Below are 21414 nucleotides of genomic sequence, written 5' to 3'. Positions count from 1 at the left end.
ATTATGTAAAATCTGCTTCTCTCCAAGAGTGCTCCTGACCAAATTTGTCATAATCCATTAAGTCTTTTATGACTAGTAGTGATTTAAAGGACTTATCTTTACTTCACTAATTGGGCCCAAACCCTCAAGCCCCTAGAGGGGACCAGAGGCCCCATTTATGCAACTAGCTGTTCCCCCTCCCTTAAAGGATACTTCTCACAAAATTTGGTCAAAATCAATTCAATCCCTATAACTAGTTGTAATTTATTAAAAACTAACTACTACAGTGGAACTTCGTTAACTCGAACTCGGATAACTCGAATACCCCGCTTAACTCGAAGTACCTCGCCGGTCCCGGCCGAATTCTCTCTTTATCTTAGTAAAAAAAACTCGGATAATTCGAATTCGGATAACTCGAAAAACTCGGATAATACGAAGTAAAAATTTGGTCCCAACAATAAAAATCCTACTTGAAATGTTCGAATAACTCGAAGTATAATTTTCGTCGATTTGTGGCAAACGCCGACATTTTTTTAAGAGCTAAGTTCCGTTTGTAATACTGAACATATCGGCACTACTAACCTACATGCTATTATAAGTGTTTCATAAATTCATAAAAGAAATTGTCGGTTGAATCTTATAACAACAAGTCTTGGTGATAAAAAGTACTGCTTTACTTACATCAGGTAATTTCCCAAGGCGGTCTCGATATAGCGACGTTTTTAGGAAAAAACAATAAAATTCGTAATACACGTAATACGAACTATCAATATAATGAACTGATTCAGTTGGTCCCCTGGGATTCATTATAACCGTGTTTTACTGTAAATGAATCAATATTAAGCTTGCGCCAATTTCTCTGTTCATATCAGTGGAAACTTCATTAGCGCTACTTCTAATACATGTTTGTGTCTGATGCAATACCAATACTCTGGTTCATATCCAATATACTACATGTAAAACTTGTTCACGTCTGATAAAATACACTGTACTCTTGTTCATATCTGAGATACAACATGTTAAACTTTTCATGTTCTACATGTTAATCGTGAATTCCTGAAACATCACCTTTTATACTTGTTCATGTCGTAAGTGCGTGGTTCACCGAGATCAATGCCGTAGTCACTTTTTGTCTCCAGATCTTTCTTCTTATGTAGGTTCTACAAATATTCATTCATAAGATTGAATAAAAGTTTTATGTACATGTATGTCATGTATAATAGTTATCAAATGTTGGTAGAACCATACAGCCTTATTTGTCTGAAGGGAAAAGTGCCTTAATGCATGGAATGATTCAGAAGTATTAATAAATTACTGTAACAAAAGAAAATTACTGAATTTCATACTAACACTTAATCATGCTATTGATTCTTGAAGAACTGTCCAAACTCTACAAGTGTACTAGACTCAACAGTTACTTTAAAACACTTCCTTATGAAGGAAGCCCTTATGATTTTGTTCACTTCCATGTGATAACGGTTATTAAAATCTTCCTTACAGGGTATATGTATCTAGGATAATTAAAATGTTATACAAGTTCTACTAGATACTAAAAATATGTCAATCTTGATGTAGACTGGGAAATATGAGTCATTTATCTGTCGTCAGCAATTCAAGATAAATTGTATGATGATCGTATTTATCCTCTAATAAGCCCCTACACCAAGTGCAAAGTTTAGTACTAAAGTTTGAGGAGGGCTTATTTACTGATCATGTGCATAATCAGCAGTAAATATTGCTGTGGTGGTATCTTTTGTTTCGGTAACATTTCAATTTCTTTCCAAAAATATTTATTTGGATTAATTTCATAGGATAACTTCTAACAACGATGAACTGTTGAGTCAAATGTTCTGATACGCACCTGTGATCCCTCACAGTCGGCAGATGAGTCCGACTGGGAGCTGGAGATATCAATGTATAGTAACTCTACCTCATCTGAGCTACTTTCACTGGACTCAGATCCTGTTGAGGTGGTTGAGGAGGCAGAATCCTTGCCACTGATATTTGGATTAACTTCCTGGCTGTGGACAGATATAGACAAAGGTAGTTAATTGTTCATAATTACACAGATTGCTATAATAGGACTGAAAAGAACTTCCTGCAGACAGTCAAGTCTACCTTAGATTCCATGTCCGCCAGTTCTAGGGAGCTGTCCTGTCCTAACATACAGATAGGATTTCTAACTTATTAAGAGATAAGGGATAAAGACTACCTCCTTACTCTGCCTGAATACAGCCTGTGGACATGATAACAGATGTTAAATAGGTCATTGAAAATACTGAATAAAAAAACTGCACAAAAAGAAGGTGGTTTCCAGTATGTGTTTCAAAAAGGTGTGGTCTTGCATAAATAAGCCAGTGATATTGATCAGAAAAGAGAGGCCCATGTGGTCTGCATTGCTCACCTGGATATTTCAGTGATTATCTGGTATCAGGCAAACTGTAAGTTATATTAATTTTTTAATAATCTAAAAAAACACTTTTCCCTTTTAGGGATCAGTCTCTCAGTACCATACATTAGAGTTAACACTTTCACTTTCCTTTAACTAACATTTATCTTTCGGGTTTCAAAGAAGGTTCAAAGCCCAAATGTTTTCAAAATCCATCTCAAATTAGTCCTTTATGACTAGTAGTGATTTAAAGGATTTTCTCCATTTGCCCTACTGGGTCAGACCCTCCGACGCTGGGGGATCAGATTCACCAATTATGCAAAATCTGCTTCTCTCCGAGAGTGCTCCTGACCAAATTTGTCATAATCCATTAAGTCTTTTATGACTATAGTAGTGATTTAAAGGACTTATCTTTACTTCACTAATTGGGCCCAAACCCTCCAGCCCCTAGAGGGGACCAGAGGCCCCATTTATGCAACTAACTGTTCCCCCTCCCTTATAGGATGCTTCTCACAAAATTTGGTCAAAATCCATTCAGTCTTATCTAACTACATGTAGTTGAAATTTATTGAAGACTTACTACTATTTCCCATATTGAAAAGTTCAGAAATCCAAACAGACTGTTTGTGATTTTAAATTCTATGATATTTATTTACAACAAGAAAAACAAAATTGTCTCGAGCTAACGGACAACACAGTTTCTCCTTACACAGTGTTCTCCCTTTCAGGCTGAACTCTCCTGGTAAAGGGACTCTCCACCTTGGCTGTCCGAGGCTTAACATCCCTGTAAAACCAATACAACTGTACTTTACAAGGTATATAGTATTATGTATATCGTGCTCAGATCTTTCTTTTCTTTTCCTGATGAAACAGATTTGTGGATCTAAAGAATATCTCATAAACTGTATAAATACTGTATTTTGCTTCATAGGTAAGAAATGTTTCAGGGCATATCAGGTAATTAAAATCAAACATGTCATTGCACTTCATTTCAAGATCTGACAGGGCACTGTTTTTACTTTCAAGGTTTCATTCTGACCTGTCTGTCAGACAACACAAATATTTTCAAAAATATCCTTCCATCATAGACTTGTATAACAGCCGCTAGAGAAGTGCAACTGTGTTAAAATGCTTTATACATACTTGGAGAATGTTGGGTAGAGAGAATGTGTAAAGATGTCTTGGAAGAAGGTCAGTTCCGTAGTGCGGTAGTACTCCTCAAACAGGTTCACTTTCTCCTCAACTTGGTCCACACATACTACCTCAGACGTCTGTGGTTTGGACACTGAGTCACAAATATATTATACTATAGCCCCATCAAAATCTCACTTCAGTTATTTATGGATATGTGAACTGTCATATACAGGTATAACCCTAAATCACTTTTAAATTTGACCTTGGATCTTGGAATTAATCATCTGATGACAGAGTCCTAAGAATATATACAAATCAGACCAAACTCAAATGGCATACAGTACATGCAATGATAGTAAGAAAAAAATAGAAATAAAATATTTCTGAACATTCCCTCTCTTTACACCTCTTTAGCATCAGGACAATCTGTTTTAATACAGTCATAGTTATAAATATATGGTAAGGATGCATCTGTTACCTTGTTTCCATGGCAACGGTAAGCTTCTGTAAACCGGCACCTCCCACCACTGTGAGTAACTGTCAATCAGATAAACAAAACTAGCATGTAACACTTGAATTAAATTATTAATAAATACCACTATATCAAAATTGTAATTAAATGTTTCAGTTCAAAAATTAGGAAACTCTTTAAATAAATATATTTTCTAAAGTATGTGTTATCAGCTTACATAGGTAATGAGAACAGGCATGCATTGTTACCCTATAAAGGTAACATTATTTGCAGGATAAGATATAAAAGAAAAAGTTACAAACATTAACAGGCAGGTAACTACCTGTTTAGGAAAAGTAGAGATGTCTCAGGAGGTATTGTCGTAATTATTTATCAAATTTAAAATAAATACAATACTTATTTAAGATTTAGAGGTAAATTTATTACCCTATGAAATAATATGACAAATTCATGTCTCCTAATCTTGTATTTGTTTAGAAATGTGCACTTGATATACAAAGGCCACATATATTGCCTCTGTAATTTGTCTCAAAATATTGAAAATACTTTTTCAACGCATTGCAACGCAAAAAATATTTCTTTTATCTTATACAAATTTATCAGATACCACTCAGACATGTTTTGCAACAATTTATACATGCCAGGCAAATACTACACAGCACATCATACACATTGGTGTTGACATCTCTTCAGGCACTGTCAGATTTTTTCACTTACTGATTTTGAATTTTTCTCTTATTAACATGAAAATCCACTTCTACCGACAGGGATCACATTAGATAATTACCTCCTCCGTATCTGAGTCAGTTTGGCCCCGAAATCCTTATTATGGAGGTAGAAATCTGTTGGTAATTCCCATATGTTTGGCTTTCCTTCCACTGGCTCAAATACACCCAGGAAAACATTGGTGGCCTGCTGTTTTTCAAGATCTATAAGGAAAGCCATATTAAAGAGCTTTTAGAGGTCACTTATGTTGAAGCTATGCAGATTGTCACTTTATTCAAATATAAAATTATATAAAAGAAATAAATTCTGTAGACCTTCATTTTAGCATACTACAGCCCAATATCAGATTTTTGGGTCTCATGGTTAGTGAAAAGTTGTCAGTGAAAGAGTTTAGCAAATTTGACCCCTGTTACCTTGTCAAAGTCATTTATTGAAACACACTTGGTAGATTTCATCTGAGGTGCAATATCAGGTCTCATGGGCTATGAAGACTAATTAAGGAGTTGTTTGAATGAAATTGAGTGTGTCACTGGGACCATGACAAGGAGTGTGTCACTGTATCAATGACAAAGAGTGTGCCACTACAGCAATGACAAAGTGTGTGTCACTACAGCAATGACAAAGAGTGTACCACTACAGCAAAGACAAAGAGTGTGTCACTATATCATTGACAAAGAGTGTGTCACTACAGCAATGACAAAGTGTGTGTCACTACAGCAATGACAAAGAGTGTACCACTACAGCAATGACAAAGAGTGTGTCACTATATCAATGACAAAGTGTGTACCACTACAGCAATGACAAAGAGTGTACCACTACAGCAATGACAAAGTGTGTGTCACTACAGCAATGACAAAGAGTGTGTCACTACAGCAATGACAAAGAGTGTGTCACTATATCATTGACAAAGAGTGTGTCACTACAGCAATGACAAAGTGTGTACCACTACAGCAATGACAAAGAGTGTACCACTACAGCAATGACAAAGTGTGTGTCACTACAGCAATGACAAAGAGTGTACCACTACAGCAATGACAAAGTGTGTGTCACTACAGCAATGACAAAGAGTGTGTCACTACAGCAATGACAAAGAGTGTACCACTACAGCAATGACAAAGAGTGTACCACTACAGCAATGACAAAGAGTGTGTCACTACAGCAATGACAAAGAGTGTGTCACTACAGCAATGACAAGGAGTGTGTCACTACAGCAATGACAAAGAGTGTGTCACTACAGCAATGACAAGAGTGTGTCACTACAGCAATGACAAAAGAGTGTGTCACTACAGCAATGACAAAGAGTGTGTCACTACAGCAATGACAAAGAGTGTGTCACTACAGCAATGACAAAGGGTGTACCACTACAGCAATGACAAAGTGTGTACCACTACAGCAATGACAAAGAGTGTGTCACTACAGCAATGACAAAGAGTGTGTCACTACAGCAATGACAAAGTGTGTGTCACTACAGCAATGACAAAGAGTGTGTCACTACAGCAATGACAAAGAGTGTGTCACTACAGCAATGACAAAGAGTGTGTCACTACAGCAATGACAAAGAGTGTGTCATTACAGCAATGACAAAGAGTGTGTCACTATATCAATGACAAAGGGTGTACCACTACAGCAAAGACAAAGAGTGTGTCACTATATCAATGACAAAGTGTGTGTCACTACAGCAATGACAAAGAGTGTACCACTACAGCAAAGACAAAGAGTGTGTCACTATATCAATGACAAAGTGTGTGTCACTACAGCAATGACAAAGGGTGTACCACTACAGCAAAGACAAAGAGTGTGTCACTATATCAATGACAAAGGGTGTACCACTACAGCAAAGACAAAGAGTGTGTCACTATATCAATGACAAAGTGTGTGTCACTACAGCAATGACAAAGTGTGTGTCACTATAGCAATGACAAAGAGTGTGTCACTACAGCAATGACAAAGTGTGTGTCACTACAGCAATGACAAAGTGTGTGTCACTATAGCAATGACAAAGAGTGTGTCACTACAGCAATGACAAAGAGTGTGTCACTATATCAATGACAAAGAGTGTGTCACTACAGCAATGACAAAGAGTGTGTCACTACAGCAATGACAAAGAGTGTGTCACTACAGAAATGACAAAGAGTGTGTCACTACAGCAAAGACAAAGAGTGTGTACCACTACAGCAATGACAAAGAGTGTGTCACTACAGCAATGACAAAGAGTGTGTCACTACAGCAATGACAAAGTGTGTGTCACTACAGCAATGACAAAGAGTGTGTCACTACAGCAATGACAAAGAGTGTGTCACTACAGCAATGACAAAGAGTGTACCACTACAGCAATGACAAAGAGTGTGTCACTACAGCAATGACAAAGAGTGTGTCACTACAGAAATGACAAAGAGTGTGCCACTACAGCAATGACAAAGTGTGTGTCACTACAGCAATGACAAAGAGTGTGTCACTACAGCAAAGACAAAGAGTGTGTACCACTACAGCAATGACAAAGAGTGTGTCACTACAGCAATGACAAAGATTGTGTCACTACAGCAATGACAAAGTGTGTGTCACTACAGCAATGACAAAGTGTGTGTCACTACAGCAATGACAAAGAGTGTGTCACTACAGCAATGACAAAGAGTGTGTCACTACAGCAATGACAAAGAGTGTACCACTACAGCAATGACAAAGAGTGTGTCACTATATCAATGACAAAGGGTGTGCCACTACAGCAATGACAATGGATTTTATATGTCCATATAAGCAGATGACACATGCAGCAAGTGCTTGGTTTTGTAGTAGCCCAAAAATGTGCCACTTTGTAGCTTAGGGTGATATTTTTTCCCTTTATTGAACCAAGAAATATGTTGATACTCTTAAATAATTAAGACAAAATATTTTGAAGTTAAAACCATCCTACCTGCAAATGTATTGCTGTAGTACCGAGAAATAGTGTTCATTATGTCCTTGGAGTGGGCTGTCCAGGGAGCAGTTTTACGGTAGCCCTCGATACGATGGACGAGTTGTGAGCCACCATACTGTAATGCTATAGTGTCTCCCTGATCCTCGTACAACTGTTCTAACATTCTGTAACACAAACAGCTAAAAGTAAATTCATAATCCAGCAAGAAGACCATGGTTGGTTATAAGTGTATGAATGATTGTTTATGTTTGTCTCCTTGGGCTTGGGATAAATACAGTAAAACTGTTGCATCAATACCTTTGTCATTGAGTGTGGGTGTCAGTCAGGGACTGGTCTATAGAACTGGACTTCCACACTGAACATTTGATACAGGTAGACTTGGCTGTATATACTTTTCTTTAAAGAGTTATTAAGTCAGACTCCCTGCGACTAATAAGTAATGTCTTCTTGATATAATTTAGTATTTATTTTTTCATATAATTTACCTAAGATTTGGCTCATTATTCAACAAGATATATATATATTAGATAGTTTTGGTTCAAATTTGGAGCAAAACATGCTACATCAGGTCATCAGTTCACTTGTACCTCAGGGAGATGAGATAAAAAGCATAGTACTTACTTAGTACATACTGTATCAAATTCTAACTTCGGTTCTTTTAAAATTCCTAGAATGTAAAGCTGAAAAAAAAGAAAAGAAAACTAGTAGTGAAATTTTGAGAACACTTCAGTCTATAATAAAATTTTCACAAACTACCCGGGGTACACTAGTCTCAGACTTTCCAAATAAATACACTTTTGTCAAAGAATGGGAAAATAATATGTTTATGTATTAAATTCCAACTGGTGTTAATTAAAAGTAACTGATCTTTTCACATCAATTATTTCAATTAGGGATCATGCACATTAAGATCTTAATACCTGATAAGCTAAGGCGTATTTGCCGAGGGCAAACTGTGCTGTGTTGGTCCTATCAAGACAATCAACACAGTTGGTACGTGCTACACCTGTCTGCTTACTGCCATACTCAGTCTTCACACCTCGTAGTCCACGTAAACTACAAAAATAACCATTCAATATCAATATTACTTTAACTTCACACCTCGTAGTCCAGTTAAACTATAAAAATAACCATTTAATATCAATATTACTCAGTCTTCACACCTCGTAGTCCACATAAACTACAAAAATAACCACTCAATATCAATATTACTCGGTTTTCATGCCTCAAAGTCCACGTAAACTACAAAAATAACCATTCAATATCAATATTACTCGGTTTTCATACCTCGAAGCCAACGTAACTATTAAAATAACCATTTAATTTCAATATTACTGTAACTTCACACCTCGTAGTCCATGTAAAATATCAATATTACTCGGTTTTCACACCTCGAAGTCCACGTAAACTATAAAAATAACCATTCAATATCTCATTACAATCTTAAAGCCACATGTAGCATGAAAATTGATCATCAGTATTAATACTGCCCATACTTCTGAGAATAGGTTTTGTAAAACTGATTCTAACATGTAGTGTTAACAAACACAAATAGGTCCATAATCACCCTGGTAATACTTGGCTAACACAAGCGGTAAACAGTATGATCATAACTAATAGCAATTGGCGCAAGGGCCTTAATGGTCATCTGAATTTTCATTGCTTTTTGCAATTTCACTGAAAATACAAAATATGTAACAAGTAAAAATTGCAATGGGTACTATTAAAAATTGGACCATATTCAAATGTTGACCAATCAGATCAAGCAAGTAAACGATGGCCATTTTGTTTAATCACCTGAACTCCCTTTACCAAATTTCATCCCAATCCAATGAAAAATAGTTGATTCAACCATATCAGGGTCTAGAGAAGACAATTTTTGATAATTCAGTCAATTTACCCTTTTTGGCCTTGTACCTAAGGTTCTAGGGTTGGGAACAATATAATTCAGAAATCTGCTTGTCATTTGGCCATGGAAGGCTTCTACAAAATTTTAATTGAAAATTGTTCAAGGGTTCTTGGGAAGAAGTCAAAAATGTGAAAATGCCTGGGTCAGATTACCTAAAAAAAAAGCAACATATCTTGACCTACAAATATATCGTACATTTGTATCATGAAAAACATGACTCACACAAATAGCAAATAATCACAATCAGAAGTATATAACCTTGACCTATCCTGTGCTTAATGATATGACCTTGACTTACATTGTACATAAAGGTAAATAATACTGTTAACTCCCTTTTGCCCTTGAATGACACATTTCACCAACATTAAAACACACATAATATGATTTGGCATGCACCATTTATACAAAAGTACAAAGCAGTAAGCACCTGACAATTGCTTTGTTTTACCTGTTGGACTGCCAGAACTCCTCCCCAACCTTCTTAGATTTGTGTACAAACAGTCCACATAGCTTCACACACTTGCCTGCGAAGCTCACCATTCTCTGTAGCACATCTTTACTGGTAGGATTAAATATAACTTAAATCATAAGACCAATTAATATCTAGAGATTTGTCACATACATTTATAATTAAACATGAATAACAACAGCACAGTAAACAAATGCATAATATGCCTATCACAGAAATCATTTCCAGTGTAGCAGGAATGGACTGGGTCGATCATCAAGGACCAGGTAGGTAGTGTTTGGAGGTCCCGGGTTCGAACCCCGGTCTGAGCGCTACATTTTCTCCTCTCCTGTTACACCAGAAATTCTATCAATATTGTTCTTGTTAGACCTCACAAGTATATCCATGTCACAGTGCTAGACCAATGAAGAAACTGGCACCAAAACTTTAACCGAACAAGAGTTGTCAGAAGACAACAGAGCTCACTCAATGGCTTGAGATTCAGAATTATTACAGGTAGGTCAAACATCACAGTCAAGGCAGCAGTGCCAGTAGAAAGGTCTTATTACAAGGAACACGCATGTTGAAATATGAAAGCGCAATCGTGTAAAGCTACCAGCTAACATACTTTGGCCAAAGTTAAAGGTTTCTAAATTGTACATAATAGAGCCAAACATAATACAACAACATTATGGGTAACACAGAACCACACTTAACTTTTTACACGGACGTTGGATCTCCCACCTCCCGTATAACAACATTATACAAGAGGCCCAGAGGGCCTGTATCGCTCACCTGGTTTCATGAGATATGAAACAAGAATGATGCTTGAGTATATTTGTTGCTGGTATTGCTACATTGTATGTCAATATATATCATAAGCATATATGGGTACATGTACATTGGTTTTATTTTAATACTAAAAATGCCACAAAGTGCATTAATCCATGAAATGAAATTGACTTTTGGCGCGACCCATAGGGATGCTACCACACAAATGTGAGTGATATCCATTGCTTAGTTTCAGAGGAAAACTTGTTTAGACCAATTGACCCCGTTTGACCCTGCCCTCTGCCCCCTGGGGGGTCAGCTCCTTCCTTTATACAATTTTTAATCCCTACTCCAATCCAATAGGATGCTACCAGTCAAACCATTGCTAAGTTTCAGAGAATAAGTTGTTTAAATCAATTTAGCCAAATTGACCCCTTTTGGCCCCACCCCTCAGCCCCATGGCGCCCCGGGTCAGCCCCACCATTTGTACAATTTTGAATCCCCACCCCATAACCATGCTACCAGGCAAATATGAGCGATATCCATCGCTCGATTTCAGAGAAGAAGTTGTTTATATCAATATAGCCGGATTGATCACATTCGGCCCCACCCCTCAGGCCCCTGGGGGGTCAGCCCCATCATTTGCACAATTTTGAATCCCCACGTAATAGTGATGCTACCAGGCAAATATGACCAATATCCATTGGTCGGATTCAGAGAAGTCGTTTATATCAATATAGCCCAATTGACCACATTTGGCCCCGCCCCTCAGGCCCCTGGGGGGTCAGCCCCATCATTTGTACAATTTTTAATCCCCACCCCATAGTGATGCTACCAGGCAAATATGAGCGACAGCCATTGCTCGATTTCAGAGAAGAAGTCGTTTATATCAATATAGCCGGATTGACCACATTCGGCCCTGCCCCTCATGCCCCTGGGGGGTCAGCCCCATCAATTGTACAATTTTGAATCCCCACCCAATAGTGATGCTACCAGGCAAATATGAGCAATATCCATTGCTCGGATTCAGAGAAGAAGTCGTTTATATCAATGTAGTCCAATTGACCACATTTGGCCCCGCCCGTCAGCCCCATCATTTGTACAATTTTGAATCCCCACCCCATAGTGATGCTACCAGACAAATATGAGCGATATCTATTGCTCGGTTTCAGAGAAGAAGTCGTTAATATCAATATAGCTATATGACCCATTTTGGCCCCACCCCTCAGGCCCCTAGGGGGTCAGCCCCACTATTTGTACAATTTTGAATCCTCACCCCATAGTGATGTTACCAGGCAAATAGGAGCAATATCCTTTGCTTGGTTTCAGAGAAGAAGTCGTTTATATTAACAGAGCCAAATTGACCCCTTTTGGCCCCGCCCCTCAGACCCTTGGGGGGTCAGCCACCCTATTTGTACAATTTTGAGTCCCCACCCCATAGGGATGCTTCTGACCAAATTTGGTCAAATTCTGATCAGTAGTTATGAAGAAGAAGTCAATTGTTGACGGACAGACGGACGGACGGACGACAGACGGACGGACGACGGACGCCACAGTATGGCATAAGCTCACCTTGGTCCTTCGGACCAGGTGAGCTAATAATTTGATATATACCATACAATACAAAAAACATCATTTATCATATAACATTATATCATACAACAAACTTCATTTAAATAATTTATTAACAACATTGTTATATTTATCAATTACATTATTTACTATATAATTCCTATATGATCAAGGTGTATTTCAAACAGGTTGAAAACAAATTTTCTGTTAGAGGGTGAATGTTTCCTGATACTGTCTATATACAGTAGATTCTTTTCCAGCAACACACTGAAGTGTGGTAATAGGTTTAATTACAGAGAAGATAAAACTCCCTTACTTTTTACTGATGTGAGCCATATCAAAACTGATGTACTTGAGGGCGTGTTCAGGAGGCAGGAACTGGTTGAGGTAATTGACAGCTTTCTTGTACTCATCTGTGAGTATACTCTCATGTCTCTTCTTTTCCTTTTTCTACACAAAACATAATAAGCAGGCATTTTCGGTTTACAATCATCAACAAAATTTCCATATTTTATAAGTCTTACCAGGTAATGTTACAGTTACTATGTCAATTTTACGATAATTTGAATAATGAATTTGCTAATTCCAATATTGTTAGGATTTTGATTCAAATTTTTTTCATATTTTGACAACTGAATTTGGAATGGATTAATTGAGCATACATGCAAATAAAATAGCATCTTTAGCCCAGGTAAAAATCACACAATCACTTAATTGTATTAGGATTTTTACCTGGGGCCAAGGATGATGAAATACATGTAAATAAAATAAACAGGTCATATATTGAGCACATTTTGCATTCTTGGATTTGCTACATGTTTACAGATCCATGAAAACTATAATTACAATTTTTAGTTTAATTATTACTAAAATGTTATATTCATCAGTTTTAGAAATAGATATTGCTTCATCACCAACAACAAAGAAGAGAAACTGAGAACAGGAGAAAAGGACGAAGGAAAATTATTGAAGACATTATTTTTGGATGAGAAAGCAATACTATGACTCTACAAACTGTATGCTTACCTTGACCAGATTTAAGATGATGACAGGTGCTCCATAACGTTTGAGTACCTCATTAAAATGCCTTCCTGCTACACCCGCATATGGATCTATCTGGTCAACTAGAAACATGCATCATTTATCAATATGAGAAACTATAATTAAGCCTAGATAATGTGGAAATTGACACTTCTTTAGATGTCTCAAACAGAGGTAATGTCCCTGAATGAGTAGAGCATTAAGTAGAGATCATCACTATGAAGTAAACATTTTACATTATTTACAACATTCAATTGAACATAATCAATGACAATAGATAAGTACTTTATGTACATATTTGATAAATTATAGATAATACAAAGTATGAATAACCACAAATACTTCTTATTAATGTTGTCCTTAAGACAGATGAAGTATTCTTACTCATGATTGGAGGTTTTGGGACCATCTTTGACACATCTTGTGACCAGTAGAGAGGAACAGAACCCCTCATCTGGACAAAGGAAGTGATGTTAGCCCTCTCTAGGAAAGTGATTGATGCATCATGAAGGATCTGTTCCGTCTCCACTTCATTGGCCACATCTCCCTATAAAAGTACACAATATAGATATGGGCTTCCATAACTCAGAGTACGTAAAGGGTTACTTGTACATGTCTAAACCCTGTCTAAAGTGACCACTGATTTGGTTCAAACTCTCCATAAGGACCACATGTACCTAACAAAATCTGTCTATAATGGCCACTGATTTGGTTCTATATCTACTTTATATAAAGGCCACCTGTTTCTATTACTAATATTACACAATTTATTGTATACAACCCTCTAAACAATGGCCACCTGTTTTGGCTCCCTATGTAACACAATTTGTTGACGATTCTATACACTGGAGACCATCTGAATACCTTTATAGAGAGGTTGGATTGTTTTATGATTAAAGAACATGGTATACTCAAGGGACACACACCTACCAAATATCAACAGGAAATTGTCTCTGTAGATCATGTACATAGAAAAAGGCAATTAAGACTGTAACAATCAATGAGATGTAGATCATATACATGTACATAGAAAAAGGCAATTAGGGCTATAACAATCAATGAGAGTAAGTGAAAAAGCTCACAGGTAATTTACAAAATCTATCTTTAGTTTATTACCTTAAGGTGATATTGGTAAATTCACAAAGGTTTTTTTTCCCTTAACACTTTCATAACATAGATCTTAACTTTGCAATGAGTTCAGATATTTCTATTCTATATGACAAAGGAGAACGAGATATTTTTTAAGGGTGTACCTTGCAGTTAGCTCCTCTTTTCAAAAATCTTGTTCCAGCAAATTGATTTGACCTTCTGGCAATCAAAGTCAGGTACAAAGGTTTACCGTAAACACAAATATCTGTAGACAGGTCAAGGGTCATAGTAAACAGTTACTGTGAATCTATCTTATCTGACATTATCATGGATCTAACCAAGTATTTCACGGTATTCAGATTGCAATACCTTCCTTTGTTGCAGCTTTACATTGAATATGAGATGTTCAAATACCTAGAATCTTATAATACATGCTTCTCTGATTTTATTTCACAGACCAAACAAAGGATACTGCGCTGATCTACAAAACCATGTGTAACAAGAATCAACCAGTCTCTGTGTATTATGTCTTTACAGTTTCGTTGAAGGAAATGGTTCCAAACATATTTCTCCTCTGGCACAGACCGCACACCATATATAACTTCTGTAAAAAAAAAGGGGGAATAACTTCTGAATTATCAATATTTTTTTTTTTTTTGCATTTAACTTTGTATTCAGCAATGGTCATGTACCACTGGGTATGTACCCATAAAAGTAAGAAAAAACATTTTTTTCTATAATGAATTTGTAGGTTTTTTCATATGTAAGATAATTATTGGAATTAATTAAAAAGTACAATTAGCTAATTTGCTCAACTGACAAAAGATTACTTATTTATCAATTGTCACCAATTATTAGTTAATTATAATGTTCATTTACAGATTATTGTGTCTTAATTACTGATAGCTCTTTGAAATAAAAAAAACCATTATCATATATGTAAACAAATAAAAGGATCAAAGTCAGAGAAAATCCTTATGTACAATTATGTACTGCTTTATAGATAAATTCCTATTGTATATACACGTATTTAAAGTTATAGAAGATAATGATTAATATGGCTATGTACCTTGTTTTTTGTCATGTAGTTTTTGTCTCCATACCTTCCTTTTTATTTGTCTCTGCTGATTGCCCCATATCAGAGTCAACTTTCTGTTCCTCTGCTGTTTTTTGCCTTGATTCTGACTCAGATTGTTCCCAGACCTTCAAGGGTGGTGTTGATTCAGTACACTCTGGCTGACCTAAGGTCACAGGGTCAATCGCAGTGGTCATATTATACTGGAGCGTATGGGTCAAATCATAGCTATAGCTGAAATTCAAATATTAACCATTTCTTTCATTTTGCTTTTTCAAGACCTCTGTGAAAGATCCTTCTCTCTGCAGTTGCTTCATTTGTAAAATTCACATGCAATCAAGATGAAAAAAACATGGCATAATTAATATTTCCTTGAAGTTCTTTTAGATATGGCTATAAAAATTCAATTTACTGTAATGTCCTTTTTAATGGTTCAACAGATATCAGACCACTGAATAATATCATATTCTCCCTTTATATATATATCTCCCAGCACACATAAAAACTTACATGGATCTATATTCAACTTGTTAATTCAAATGGTTACAAAAATTTGATGCATGGTCACCGTCAGAAATGTCCGACCTTTTGATAAATAAGAGTAAATGAAGTAATATATTTGTGTGAAACAAACCTGAAGTAGAAGTTACTTGAAAGATCTATGCTCTGAAACATCTTCAAATATCTGGGGGGGAAAGGAAATAATGTTATTTTATGTACATGATAATTTTTTTATTATTATTTTACAGTGCCTCTATCAAATTTCAGGAAAATACAGTGTATTCATTGCAACTGATATGAGAATTCAGTAAACGTGATATGAGAATTCAGTAAACTTTCTTTAATATTGTCACTTCATTAAAGTTATGATCAATAAGATATCTATGTTTTAGCATTATTCTGCTAAATTTCACTAAAATTATAATGAATTCAAAATATTTCAGCCCCATCACAAAATTAATGTTTCCATTTATAAAGCTGAAAATGAATTTAAACAAACGCTCTGCCTATTGAGCTATTTGACCTAATAATGAATGACTTGTAATTGTACGAGTAGTTAGACCCTGCTCACTACCTCCTTAAGACAAACCTTTGTTCCTCAGAGTAGCTGTAACTGGACGATCGAATATTGTCATTAGGGATGTAGATCATTGCTGTATCTTCAATCTTGTAGATTACATGTGGTCCTAGTACTGCTGCCTTTCGGCGCTTTGTTATCAACACAATATAGTATCCTTCCAGAAATCGGACAAATCCTTCAAAGATATATGACCAATACACAATTCAAAATCCTTGGGAAATCAAGGAGGGTAAGAAATTTTAACTGATGAAGACTTACATACAGAGTACTCTCCTGATTGTATAACAAAAGACTTCATTGACTCCTTATATGACAAATCACTATCTATGTTGGACTTTGAAGAGATAAGCATCCTGGGGATTAATATTTTTTTCAATCTTAAAGAACCAATTGCTTTCCCATATTAGAGAATGGGAGGTCAGCTGTATTATGTAATTACAAGAAAGCATATATATGAAAATAATAATGAAAATATAGCATCTATCTATGAATTTTTCAGAGTTTTTTTAACAATAAATGTATAAATTTTCCTGTTTCCTGTTTTCACCACATGGTCCTTTACATCTGAATATCATGAATATATGTAGCTAAAGGATTTCAAAAATACCTTTACCGTTTGTTTAGAGACCACTCACAATTTTCTTCATTGTCCTCAATTAATTATAAAGTGTCTTCAAGTTGATTCCTACAGTGTTGAATACTTACCAAATATACCAAATGCTGAGACAGATTTGGCCAGAGGTGAGTCTCCAGCCTTTAGCTTAGAGTCCTTATTTATGTTACCATGTTTGATCATTGTCAACAGATTTCGGATCTGAACCATGGAGTATTCTGCCTTTAAAAATAAAATAAACTTGTTACTTTTTTAGTAAATAAATGTTTATAAGATTAATTAACGTATATGCACATATTATTTATGTTTTTATCAAACTGCATGTAAATAGGCTTCTGTTATGAAATAAAAGTAATAGATTTAACATATTTTATACACTAATGCATGTATATGCATATTGTAGAAATGGTTTTCTATCTCCGAAACATATTATAATTCCAAAATTACACATGCAGAAATTGTTTGCCTCAATATTGTATTTGAATTTTTTTCAATTAACACTTTTTATTTTACTGGTTCAGCCTTTATCTATACCTTGTCATCTTGGATGACCAGTTCCTTTGGCTCCGTTCTGTCCACTTTTAAGACACGATAACATGTTTCTGTCTTGTTTGAACCCACAACGTAGAACCTCTTTTAAAAAGAATGAATTATGTATAATGTAGTAGACATAAATGCAATTTTACCTTTCATGATTCACATCAATGTGCATGTGTACTAAATTAAATTGCAAGATAGAATAGCCCGCTACCAGCAGGAAAAATCTGTTCGATAATGATTCTGAGGGAGCCTCATATATATACCATCCTTTTTCTATTCAGAATGGAGACTTTTCTTTTTTTTACAGAAATTGTCAGTTAAACCCCCGTCCAAAAACATCTGCTCTCCTTTAATTTTCCAAGTAGTCAGCAACCATCACTAGTACTAGTACTGGAGGTGAGCACCTTAAGTATATTCTGAATGCCCAATATAGTCCAAAGGCACTTTTTTAATATATTGTATCACCTACATAAATATATATATTGTACCGGGTACTAGCCTGTTTAGTAATTTGGTATCATATCAAATGATGATGATGATGATGATGATGATATGATGATGATGACTATTTTGTATTTGTTTCATATAGAAATTGGCAAAAAGTAGATATAAAAAGAAATATCTTATTAATCTTGTATTATCTTGGATGTATACTGTGATATCACTTTTAGCAAACGAGGTATAGATGTTCAGGTAGGCCTACTATCAGTTTAACAATAAACACTAAAAACAGATGAGTGACTAAAACTCAAGAGAGCTGCTCGAACCAGCCAGACTTTAAATCTAATTAAACAATCTGATGTCTGCTTACTGCCTTCGTCTCATAGAGGATGACTTTCTGTATTCGTGAAATGATGGGACATTCCATAAGTAGAAACTTCAAATTAAAGAAACAAGTGACAAAATATAAACAAAAACCGTCTGTCCTGTGACATAAAACTTCTGGTTGACGCTGATCAAGGCACACACTAATAATAGAAAAATGTACATCAATTTCCGGTAGGAATTTTTGTTAAATAATTCTAAAATTATTTTTTTATATCAAATCATAGAAATATAGCTACCAAGTAGGTACACGATGCACATATACTTACATTTATTAAATTTCAAATATAATATCTGTAGAGTATACTGAACGACACCGAAATGATTAAAAATAAGTGATACTGTATCTGAGAATAATAATAAAAAAAAAATAAAGCGAAATAAAGAAAACCTATAAATTATGTAATGGACAACATAGGCCTCCTACTGTAAAATATTACTTTTCGATTTTGAGTAAGCCTGGAAATACTTTCACAAACACTTTCACAATTCCTTCTATCCGGAAATCTTAGACAGTCATCGAAACAATATATTGTTGTTAGTCGCACTGACAATTATCTCCCCTTAACCAGAAGGTCATGTTGTGCAAACAGAAAATGGATTATTATTTTGCCGATTAATCATGCGTAGATACCTTACATACATCAGTCAAGCAAGCATGACGAAATATAAATGTAAGTTACTCTTATCATGAACAAATGGCGACTTTTTTTTCAGAAAACGAAAATTGGATTTAGAGAAGTTCCCCACAGCAGAAATTTCAGTACATATGTACACAGACAGGTGAGGTGGGTAACCCATGCCAGGCTCCCCCAGGCAAACGGAGATGCGATAGGTCTTAAAGCCTAGCTATATAGGTGCACATGTCAAGTACATGTAACTTATAAGTAGGTATTGGTGTGTAAGACTTCCGCAATTGACTGTCTAAATAAGCAGCTCTTCTGTTATGAAATTCGCTAGGTTTAATGGGTACCAGATTTACTTTTGATGTTGTTTTCATTTATTTTGTTGTAATCGGCGGATACGTGTACCTGTGAGACATGTATAGATATATAATTCACATATAGGTAGATTATCTGGGTCCTCCTGAAGACATGATTGGACCTTGGAAACAAATATTATTGATTTAAAAAAACCAACATATTAATATGTAATAACATATCCCTTCTTGCATAAATTGTTTATATGTGATTTACACCTTTAATTTACAAGTCAATTTACAGAGTTTAAGAGAACCTGTATATATATCCACCCCATGTGCCTGGCATATCACTCGTGTTGTTATATGGCTTTATTACAGAGAAAAGTAATTATTTAATTGTGTCTGCTTCTACAATTGCTTACTGGATGTTTCCCACTGTACACATGTAAGTTCAAGCTTCATTTTAATAACTGCATTCAAAAAGTTGAAAACGTGTGTTATATCTTGCTCAAGTTCAACCATTGGAGTCTGATCAAAACATTATCTTAATGTAAGTTTAGAACAAGGATCCAAAAGGGGTTCAGTACCCAAAACTGATAATATAACTTCTGTTCATGCACATGCATTGACAAAATTGATTCAGAATGAAGAAGAAACATCCAGTCAAGTTAATTTTTTGGGAAAGAAAGGAGTTCGTGATAACATTTATTGATAATTCAGGTAAAAAGTGGCATGCTACATTATTTCACAATTTTACATGAAATAGTTAACAGTTAAGATCACAATGCACTTATCAGTAGGAATGAAGGAGGTTAAATGAATGAACTTATACAATTAGAAAAGGATCAATATAGCACAAGCCAAGCTTTTTAAGGGATGGAGATCTAAATAGCCCTACCAATGAGGTCTGCTTGACCTGAGCCACTGAGCAATGTTATGATTATTATTTGTCATAGATAATCAAAACTTTTATTATGTTCTGGATAACTTGTTTTATGATTCATTTATTATCAGTTATAGGTAAGTTAACTGAGCTTATTTACTTTTATTAAAATTTGACATGAAGTTTAATTTAATTTCAGATAAGATATATTAAAGACTAAGTAGAACCAAGTACCACCATGCTTGAAGGTTTAGCAGCATGGATACTGAATACCTATATAGGAGAATATGTGGAGAATCTAAATACCACACAGCTGTCTATCGGCCTTCTACAAGGTAGGTGAACAAACATACAGGCCAAGTAGAAAAATACATGCATCAAATAGTTAGTGTTTATATACTGTCCATACATCATGTTTAATTAATTAATACTTTTTTCCTCATTAAAAGTCTTCTAAGATGATGAATCTTGATTAGGACATTTACAAATTTCTGCTGTTTATTTCAGTTTGGAAGCATTTAAAATTATATGTATCCATGTATAGATGTGTACGATTTCAATTAGTACCCAGAGGTAAATTTATAATCAGAAGTTGTGTATTTTTATACTTTATCATTAAAAAGGTTAAATTAATTTACATTATGAATTATTTCAAAAAATATGTATACTTTTACGTTGTTTTATATATCCTTTAAAGTTTAAAAGGTTTTCCTTGAAAACAATAAACTAGCAGCATAGTATACGTACCTACAACAGCTATAATTAGAAATAGTTAAGCTTATATATTTAAGTATATCAATTCTGTTTCAGGTGCTGTGGAACTTGAGAATCTTCCACTTAAAAAGGATGCCTTGAAGAGTTTTGATCTTCCACTACAGGTCAAATCTGGTGAGGAAATCTTCCCTTGATAACAAGAAATGTATTTCTGAAGATTTATATTAATTCTCATCATCTTGGTATCAGACCTCATAAACATGATAGCACAGTTACCCTTTTTGTCCTCGTTAACATAAGCAGTTTTTTCCAAAGTT

At 35.3% G+C, this 21414-nt stretch overlaps 2 protein-coding genes across 2 annotated transcripts in view; one reads left to right on the top strand and one right to left on the bottom strand.

The window, feature by feature from the left end:
- LOC117327568 (polyphosphoinositide phosphatase-like) overlaps positions 1 to 18720 on the bottom strand; it is a 29179-nt gene extending 10459 nt beyond the window's left edge. The window contains exons 1-19 of the mRNA XM_033884625.1: positions 18565 to 18720; positions 17748 to 17846; positions 17306 to 17435; positions 16610 to 16775; positions 16154 to 16204; positions 15548 to 15753; positions 14917 to 15048; positions 14609 to 14709; positions 13740 to 13902; positions 13341 to 13438; positions 12631 to 12764; positions 9972 to 10082; positions 8535 to 8670; positions 8236 to 8294; positions 7612 to 7778; positions 4762 to 4903; positions 3981 to 4039; positions 3512 to 3653; positions 3078 to 3152 (exon numbers count right to left, since the gene is read on the bottom strand). Coding sequence (XP_033740516.1) covers positions 3078 to 3152; positions 3512 to 3653; positions 3981 to 4039; positions 4762 to 4903; positions 7612 to 7778; positions 8236 to 8294; positions 8535 to 8670; positions 9972 to 10082; positions 12631 to 12764; positions 13341 to 13438; positions 13740 to 13902; positions 14609 to 14709; positions 14917 to 15048; positions 15548 to 15753; positions 16154 to 16204; positions 16610 to 16775; positions 17306 to 17435; positions 17748 to 17846; positions 18565 to 18621 — 2228 coding nt within the window. The 5' untranslated portion in view covers positions 18622 to 18720. The remainder of the gene's footprint in view (positions 1 to 3077; positions 3153 to 3511; positions 3654 to 3980; positions 4040 to 4761; positions 4904 to 7611; positions 7779 to 8235; positions 8295 to 8534; positions 8671 to 9971; positions 10083 to 12630; positions 12765 to 13340; positions 13439 to 13739; positions 13903 to 14608; positions 14710 to 14916; positions 15049 to 15547; positions 15754 to 16153; positions 16205 to 16609; positions 16776 to 17305; positions 17436 to 17747; positions 17847 to 18564) is intronic.
- A 427-nt stretch (positions 18721 to 19147) lies between these two features.
- LOC117327569 (vacuolar protein sorting-associated protein 13D-like) overlaps positions 19148 to 21414 on the top strand; it is a 97626-nt gene continuing 95359 nt past the window's right edge. Inside the window, 3 exon segments of the mRNA XM_033884627.1 lie at positions 19148 to 19252; positions 20583 to 20718; positions 21194 to 21271. Coding sequence (XP_033740518.1) covers positions 20622 to 20718; positions 21194 to 21271 — 175 coding nt within the window. The 5' untranslated portion in view covers positions 19148 to 19252; positions 20583 to 20621.

Source organism: Pecten maximus, chromosome 5, assembly GCF_902652985.1.
Source record: "Pecten maximus chromosome 5, xPecMax1.1, whole genome shotgun sequence".
Lineage (NCBI taxonomy): Eukaryota > Metazoa > Mollusca > Bivalvia > Pectinida > Pectinidae > Pecten > Pecten maximus.
The sequence above is the reverse complement of the archived record's forward strand: the minus strand, read 5'-3'. Positions and strand labels throughout refer to the sequence as shown.